This window comes from Xenopus tropicalis, chromosome 8, assembly GCF_000004195.4.
Source record: "Xenopus tropicalis strain Nigerian chromosome 8, UCB_Xtro_10.0, whole genome shotgun sequence".
NCBI classification, from domain to species: domain Eukaryota; kingdom Metazoa; phylum Chordata; class Amphibia; order Anura; family Pipidae; genus Xenopus; species Xenopus tropicalis.
Genome location: NC_030684.2, coordinates 15,052,596 through 15,061,820, shown reverse-complemented (window position 1 = coordinate 15,061,820; position 9,225 = coordinate 15,052,596). Strand labels below are relative to the sequence as shown.

The following is a 9,225-nucleotide window of genomic DNA, read 5'->3' as shown; positions in this document are numbered from 1 at the left end:
GATGCCCCACCTGGAGACCATTTCTTCTCTTTAGTGACAACCTCAAATCCCCCCTCACTGGAAACCACCTGGAGTGAAAAAGGAAAGAAGGGTAACAGTCTACGGATGGCTCTGGGCAATAAGGCCCTTTCTGTTCTTTTAGAAAGGTGTAATTATATAAACTTCCTGCAGTTATTTAATTACAGTAAACCATTTAATCCTGGCGCAGAAGACACTGCAAGATGCTAATGCGTATGTTGTTTATCTGCAGAACCACCTGTCCCTGCACGCCCACCGTTGCTCAGTGCATACACACCCACAGCTTGCCATCCACCACTGGAATTCTGAGCGCGGAACCTTGCAGCTCCCAAAATTTTTCCCAGCTGATCCAAGAAATCGAGTTTGACACGGGTCATTGCCTGGATGAAAGAAAATTCCGACAGTCAGGGTGCAAGCCTGCAGATAACATACTATACTAAAGCAAAGAGTAATGAACTTATAGCCTTACGACTGCTGTGAACTACAACTCCCAAGCATTCTTTATAGGTGGAAAGCTGCTGTAAATTGTCTACCCTAATTCTAACATCAAACCTGAACACTTATTTCTATATTTAAGTTCTACAATACAATCAGTATTACGGCCAAACATATACATAGCCACTTGCAGTTGTCCAGCGAAGTAAAGTTACCAACAATATGGTCTATAACACACTGGACTTTTTAACTTCCTTTTCTCTTTTTGGAATTGTAGTTAAAATTCACAGTGTTTTCAATAAAGTCTAAGGGTTACAACCTTAAGGGTGAAGAACACACAGAGCTACTAGTAGCAGCTACTTTTTCATGGCTACTAAATGCCAGAAAATCCCCTGCCATAGACAATACTGAGAATTGCCTCTGCTAAACCACACGTAGAGACAATTATCAGTAAATGATCAGCATTGTCTATTTTAGTAGCCACGACAAGTAGCTGCTACTAGTAGCTCTGTGTGTCTTCACCCTTAATCTTGCAGAAAATGAAGAATATTCTAGTCTCCTGGGCATCAAGGGGGAAAAGTGTGTATTGGACTATAGCTTAATCCTTTCCTGTTGCAGCCTAGTGGCTTTTAATAAGGTGGCCTACTCACCTCCCAGGGGACATACACATAATTGCTGGAGAGGGAACATAGCATGGGAGGAGGCGCTGCATCACTGTGCAGCATAAGCAAGCGGAACTGGCACAACAGGTGTGCAATTGGCTCCATACACTCCCTTCATGGCAGGTAATTAAGAGGAATAAACAAAACATGCAAATGCACAGGATATCTCCAGCCTATATCATAACAAGGGAAACGTCATGTACCTAATCTGTACTGCTGTGTCTTTTTGTCCTTGCCACATATCCAAGCTGACACATTAGTTTATGGATGGGATACCCAACAGGTGGCCCTCCTGCTATACTTCTTCCCTATTCCCCTGCTGAATCGGAAGCCATGCTAGAACTGCTTTTGTTTAAGCTGCCAGGGAGTTATGATGTTATGCAGTGTGATTCCAGTCTCTATAAATGACTTCTGCCCACATCCGCATTTTAACAATGCAAGATCATAAAGTCAATTAACCCTTTAAGTGCCAGCCGAATTCGTCATTTCGGTTCCCCCCAGTGCCAGACGTTTTTTAAGCATTTTGTACTCATTCGCTTTAACAATGTTTTTGGTAGGAAAACCTCCATGAAACTAGGGAAATTATATATCGTTTTTTTCGTCACTAATTGGGCTTCGACATACATACCAAATTTTATAACTTTTCTGGAGATATGATGTGTATTTTGGGTGAATTATGTAAAAAAAAAATAAAATTATGAAAAATTTCTGTATATTTTGAGTTTTTTTTCCATAGAAAAGTTAATTTTACTCACTTTTTTTGTTGTTTGTAAAAGCCCTGATACTCCCAAGTCCAACGATACCAAATATGTGGTGGTACCCCACAGTTCCTGTCCAGAAGTAACCCCCAAACTAAAGAAATACTTAGTACAATATCACACCAGAACAAAGCGGAAAAGCACTTGTAACAGTTGATGCAGCATAACTTATATGTAAATCTAAAATATCCCCTCATGTTTGGTATCTTTAGAAACTACAGACCTTCAGGTTTCTAGGTGCAATGTAGTTTTCACTCAAAAGCCAAATACCTTTTGTCAGTGCATTGTGAAATTTGGAAGTTTTTTGACATTTTTTTTTTTCTAAAACGTAAACTTGGACGCATGATCAAATGTGGATTTGACAAAAAAAATCTCATAAAAATTTTCTAACAAAGGCAAATTTGAAAGACAAATTTCTACTGAATAAAATGATGCCCCATATGTATGGGTGCACATAAAGACATGGGCACCAAACACTCCAAAGCAGGGGCAATGCACAAGGGCAATTACAGCTAAAAATGTGGGGGCTGTGCTCTATGTGCACTTCCTGCAGTTTTTCATTGATAACCCCCCTAATTGTGAAATAACCCCCACAAACTATATATTTCTGAAAAGTGCACACCTTCAGCTATTCAGAGACACCACTCTTCTCTTTCTACATAGAAAATTGTGGCCGAAGTCCCTTGCAGAAGTCAGCGCTTTGGTCAGAAATCGAGGAAAAAACAGATAAAAAACCTAGATTTCTCCCCAAAATCTCCATGGCAACTACCAAAAACTTACTAAACATCAATCTGCAAGTTCCCCTGAATAAAACAATACCCCATATGTATGGGTGCACATAAAGACGTGGCCACCAAATGCCCCAAAACAGGGGCAATGCATAAGGGCAATTTCAGTTGAAATTTTGGGGGCTGCGCTCTATGTGCACTTCCTGCAGTTTTTCAGTGTTAACCCCCCCTACCTGTAAAATAACCCCCACAAACTATATATTTCTGAAAAGTGCACACCTTCAGCTATTCAGAGACACCACTCTCCTCTTTCTACATGGAAAATTGTGGCCGCAGTCCCTTACAGAAGTCAGCGCATTGGTCAGAAATCAAGGAAAAACCAGATACAAACCTAGATTTCTCCCCAAAATCTCCATGGCAACTACCAAAAACTTACTAAACATCAATCTGCAAGTTCCCCTGAATAAAACGATACCCCATATGTATAGGTACACATAAAGACGTGGCCACCAAATGCCCCAAAACAGGGGCAATGCATAATAATGGGGCTGCAATTTATGTGCACATCTCAAAGCTTTTCAGACAAAATTGCCCCTTACCTGTGAAAAAAACCATATAAACTGTATATTGATTAAAAATAGACCACTTCAGCTATTCAGAGACACCACTCTTCTCTTTCTACATGGAAAATTGTGGCCGCAGTCCCTTGCAGAAGTCAGCGCTTTGGTCAGAAATTAAGGAAAAACCAGATACAAACCTAGATTTTGGTCAGAAATCAAGGAAAAACCAGATAAAAAACCTAGATTTCTCCCCAAAATCTCCATGGCAACTACCAAAAACTTACTAAACCTCAATTTACAAGTTCCCCTGAATAAAACGATACCCCATATGTATGGGTGCACATAAAGACGTGTCCACCAAATGCCCCCAAACAGGGGCAATGCATAAGGGGGGGGCTGTGCTCTATGTGCTCTACCTGCAGTTATTTAGTCTAAACACCCCCATACCTGTGAAATAACCCCCACAAACTATATATTTCCAAAAAGTGCACACCTTCAGCTATTCAGAGACACCACTCTTCTCTTTCTACATGGAAAATTGTGGCCGCAGTCCCTTGCAGAAGTCAGCGCTTTGGTCAGAAATTAAGGAAAAACCAGATACAAACCTAGATTTTGGTCAGAAATCAAGGAAAAACCAGATAAAAAACCTAGATTTCTCCCCAAAATCTCCATGGCAACTACCAAAAACTTACTAAACCTCAATTTGCAAGGTCCCCTGAATAAAACGATACCCCATATGTATGGGTGCACATAAAGACGTGTCCACCAAATGCCCCCAAACAGGGGCAATGCATAAGGGGGGGGCTGTGCTCTATGTGCTCTACCTGCAGTTATTTAGTCTAAACACCCCCATACCTGTGAAATAACCCCCACAAACTATATATTTCCAAAAAGTGCACACCTTCAGCTATTCAGAGACACCACTCTTCTCTTTCTACATGGAAAATTGTGGCCGCAGTCCCTTGCAGAAGTCAGCGCTTTGGTCAGAAATCAAGGAAAAACCAGATACAAACCTAGATTTCTCCCCAAAATCTCCATGGCAACTACCAAAAACTTACTAACCATTAATCTGCAAGTTCCCTTGAATAAAACGATACCCCATATGTATGGGTGCACATAAAGACGTGGCCACCAAATGCCCCAAAACAGGGGCAATGCATAAGGGCAATTTCAGTTGAAATTTTGGGGGCTGTGCTCTATGTGCACTACCTGCAGTTTTTCAGTGTTAACCCCCCCTACCTGTGAAATAACCCCCACAATCTATATATTTACGAAAAGTGCACACCTTCAGCTATTCAGAGACACCACTCTTCTCTTTCTACATGGAAAATTGTGGCCGCAGTCCCTTGCAGAAGTCAGCGCTTTGGTCAGAAATCTAGGAAAAACCAGATACAAACCTAGATTTTGGTCAGAAATCAAGGAAAAACCAGATAAAAAACCTAGATTTCTCCCCAAAATCTCCATGGCAACTACCAAAAACTTACTAAACCTCAATTTGCAAGTTCCCCTGAATAAAACGATACCCCATATGTATGGGTGCACATAAAGACGTGGCCACCAAATGCCCCCAAACAGGGGCAATGCATAAGGGGGGGCTGTGCTCTATGTGCTCTACCTGCAGTTATTTAGTCTAAACACCCCCATACCTGTGAAATAACCCCCACAAACTATATATTTCCAAAAAGTGCACACCTTCAGCTATTCAGAGACACCACTCTTCTCTTTCTACATGGAAAATTGTGGCCGCAGTCCCTTGCAGAAGTCAGCGCTTTGGTCAGAAATCAAGGAAAAACCAGATACAAACCTAGATTTCTCCCCAAAATCTCCATGGCAACTACCAAAAACTTACTAACCATTAATCTGCAAGTTCCCTTGAATAAAACGATACCCCATATGTATGGGTGCACATAAAGACGTGGCCACCAAATGCCCCAAAACAGGGGCAATGCATAAGGGCAATTTCAGTTGAAATTTTGGGGGCTGTGCTCTATGTGCACTACCTGCAGTTTTTCAGTGTTAACCCCCCCTACCTGTGAAATAACCCCCACAATCTATATATTTACGAAAAGTGCACACCTTCAGCTATTCAGAGACACCACTCTTCTCTTTCTACATGGAAAATTGTGGCCGCAGTCCCTTGCAGAAGTCAGCGCTTTGGTCAGAAATCTAGGAAAAACCAGATACAAACCTAGATTTTGGTCAGAAATCAAGGAAAAACCAGATAAAAAACCTAGATTTCTCCCCAAAATCTCCATGGCAACTACTAAAAACTTACTAAACATCAATCTGCAAGTTCCCCTGAATAAAACGATACCCCATATGTATGGGTGCACATAAAGACGTGGCCACCAAATGCCCCCAAACAGGGGCAATGCATAAGGGGGGTCTGTGCTCTATGTGCTCTACCTGCAGTTATTTAGTCTAAACACCCCCATACCTGTGAAATAACCCCCGCAAACTATATATTTATGAAAAGTGCACAGCTTCAGCTATTCAGAGACGCCACTCTCCTCTTTCTACATGGAAAATTGTGGCCGCAGTCCCTTGCAGAAGTCAGCGCTTTGGTCAGAAATCAAGGAAAAACCAGATACAAACCTAGATTTCTCCCCAAAATCTCCATGGCAACTACCAAAAACTTACTAACCATAAATCTGCAAGTTCCCCTGAATAAAACGATACCCCATATGTATGGGTGCACATAAGTACATGGCCGCCAAACCTGACAATGCATAATATTGGGGCTGCACTCTATGCACCCCTTTTTTTTTTGCCTGCACCCGAATGAATGGAATACGCTCGGGTGCAGGCACATGTAGCCGATATACGCATGAAAACGCGTGAGAATGCAAAGTCTTGCGTTTTCATGCGTATATCGGCTACATGTGCCTGCACCCGAGTGTATTCCATTCATTCGGGTGCAGGCACAAGTAGCAGGCGTAGGGCTGAATTTTCGGCAAGCGTTTTTCCACTTGCTGAAAAAATCAGCCCTACGCCATGTGTGGCATCAGCCTAACCCTTGGCAATAGAAACTACCAGAACAATCTTAGCACCTCTGGACCTTTCTAGAACAACTGAAATCAAATGAAGTTAAAATGGAATAAAACCACTAAAAGCAATCAAAGAACAATAATTGCAATGAAATCGGTGGTCAGAGCCCTGGATCCACCAATGTCACTGAAAAAGCAACCTTTTTGGGGGCACTAAATACACAATAAAGAACAATGCAAAGATAAAACACCATAAAATCAGTAAATTCAAATAAAAACCACTCAAACCAACAGAAGAACAATTATTGCAATGAAATCGGTGGTCAGAGCCCTGGATCCACCAATGTCACTGCAAATTCAGCACCCAATAGCAATACAAAAGTTACAGTGCAATAGAATAATTCAAAAACAGAAATCAATTATGAAAATGCAAAAAAACACTAAAATGCAACCAAATAAATCAGATAATTATAGATCAGAAATAAAGTTTTAGTAAAAAAAAAAGACTGCCAAAGAAAGCAAAGAAAGAAAGAAAAGAAAAGAAAGAAAGAAAGAAAAAAAAAAAAAAAAAAAGTGTAAGTGTAAGTGTGTGTGTAAGTGTCTGTGTGTGCTTGGGAAAGTTGTAAATAAGTGTGTATGTGTGTAAAAGTGTAATAATGACAAAGATAGAAGAAGAAATGGAAAAAAAAAAAAAAAATTTTAGACAGTTGAGATAGAAATAAGCAAAATAAACAGTGGTTAGAGAGTTGTAGTTCAGCTTACACAATGCAGGCAGGCGATCAGGGCGACCAATCCAGCAGGAACGCAGCAGGAAGGCAGCAGGGAGGCTCCATCAGTCTCACGTGGCAGCAGGAGTGAAGAGGCGACGCGGGGGCAGCGACAATTAATGGGACAGCAGTGGACACGTCATCAATGCGTGTCCACTGCTGTCATTGGCTGAGGGACCGGATCGGCGGCGCTGGGGGACCGGATCGGTGAGTATGTCTTCATTTGCTCGTTGCCTAGGGAGTTGTGCAGGCTTTACAAGCGCTGCACTGCTTTAAAAGCGAGCGCAGCGCTTGTAAACCCGTTAGTGCTGTAGGACGTAGATTCTACGTTCTATGGCACTTTGGTCCCTTGGTACCTAGGACGTAGAATCTACGTCCTATGGCACTAAAAAGGTTAAACATACACGTTTGTTTATATTGCAGGTTAAAAAATCTAGTCGGATGGGGGACCGTATCGGCTCGTTGATTCGGTCCCCAAACCGACTTTGCCTATACCCGTCGTTATAATTCGATCGTTTGGCCACACGATCAAATTAGCCTGGATTCTCCTGATATCGGGAGAAGATCCGCTCGCTTGGCGACATCGCCAAGCGAGCGGATCTGAAGGTGTATGGCCACCTTAAATCCAAATATCTGTATATAACTAATAGGGATATGGAAAACCAACCCAAGTTGGTCAAGCTTCTAACTAACAATTTTGTTAATGTCCATATCCTCAAGTTCCAACATGTTAATGTAGCTACAAAAACAGCAGTTTGTAATAACCATGATCTGGGTTTATTCCCAGCACAATAATCACAGAAACCTTACCTCTAGTTCGTTGAGGCGCAGTACCCGAGGGGTGAAGCAGAAGCTTTTGACATCGCAGGCAAAGGGCGGCTGCCAGTCCTGAGATAAAGGAACATAAAAGCAATAAAGCTAAGCTGTAACTGTGCCAATAACCAAAACTGGCTCTCTAGGGGGCTAAGAATAAATCTATAAAGCGCACAGGCAAACTAAAGGGAAATTCTAGGTTTTCTTTTCTATACCTTTTATAAAGAGAAAATAAAGGATAATTATGAGTTTTGTCCTGCAAAGGGATGCTCAGAACAATGTATTTGGAGCAGTACCTGCCCAAGTTCCAAGTTGTAGAAGTAATTCTGAACCTTGCCTTCAGAAGTACAAATAATATAAACCCTGCCTGTGCTACTAAATCAGCAGGGGAGACACACTAGGGGATTACTGCTGGCATTAAGCATTTTCATGGTTAAAGTAATAGCTCTGCTAAACGTTTAAACAGTTTAAATACCTACAGGTGTCAGGAAGGTACCTATATAATATAAACCCACACAAATAATATGTATAGGATTTATTTTTAATTAAATAAATAGAATACAGACTTCATAGGAAAAAAACTCCCAGTGGGCCCCCTTGCTCACCCAACCATTTGCCTTGTATGCCTACACCATGGCCATTACTCAATTCTATGAGAAGAAACAAAAGAAATAAAGGAAAGGATAGATAATAGTATGTAAAAATAAGTAATTAAGAAATTAAAGAAAGTGAGTGAACTGGGAAGGAATGGTGGTCTGGACAGTGGGCCTAAGGTTTTCTGGTGGGCCCTTGGCACCCCAGTCCGACACTGGTGGCTGTTATCTAGAAGCAGCAAACTGCAGCTTAAAACTAGGGATGCAACAAATCCAGGATTCGGTTCAGAATCCAGGAATCTCGCCCAAACCCCAAAATAGTGGATTCGGTGCATCCCTACTTAAACCCCAGGTATAACCCTAATGTGTACACTAAAGCTGCAGTGTTGGGATTTTAGGAAAAATAGACTACAAAGTAATGGCAGAGAAGATTCATTTCAGTAATTGGACTTCCCTTCCATTTGTAATCATTGGAGCAAAAACCCTGGTACAATACCCTGCTGACTAGGTCCTCCACCTCTTTCAGCAAAAAATAATACAAAAGTTCTTCTTTAACTACTTAAACTTTAATGGTTTGATTATAGTGACCTTTCAGCTTGGACACAATCACCCACTACTGGCTGACTGTAACGTTCAAGTTAGTTAGGAACCAGTGTGCGACCGCTGGATGCAAAGTCTGACTCTTACGGTATAACAGGAACTCCCAGCCCTTCCCGGTCTTCACCGACGCCCTTTTGGGGCCCCGGAACTTTCTGCTGCGGTCCAAGCTGGGGTCCTGCAAACTTTCAGAGTTCAGACAAAAACGGGGTACCGGCAAGGCAAGGCAGAATCGTAGTCGGGGTACAGGCAAAGGTCGAGGCAGGTAGCAAGAATCGTAGTCGGGCACAGGCAAAAGGTCGAGGCA

At 41.8% G+C, this 9,225-nt stretch overlaps 1 protein-coding gene across 8 annotated transcripts in view; it reads right to left on the bottom strand.

Moving 5' to 3' along the window:
* The window catches only part of LOC116406495 (lysine-specific demethylase 5A-like), a 58,843-nt gene that overhangs the window by 40,541 nt on the left and 9,077 nt on the right, over positions 1–9,225 (bottom strand). For 6 of the 8 annotated variants that reach the window (XM_031892302.1, XM_031892304.1, XM_031892303.1 and 3 more), the window contains one exon: positions 7,726–7,803. The exons of the other annotated variants lie outside the window; for them this stretch is intronic. In XM_031892302.1, coding sequence (XP_031748162.1) covers positions 7,726–7,803 — 78 coding nt within the window. The remainder of the gene's footprint in view (positions 1–7,725; positions 7,804–9,225) is intronic. 8 annotated transcript variants of the gene reach the window in all.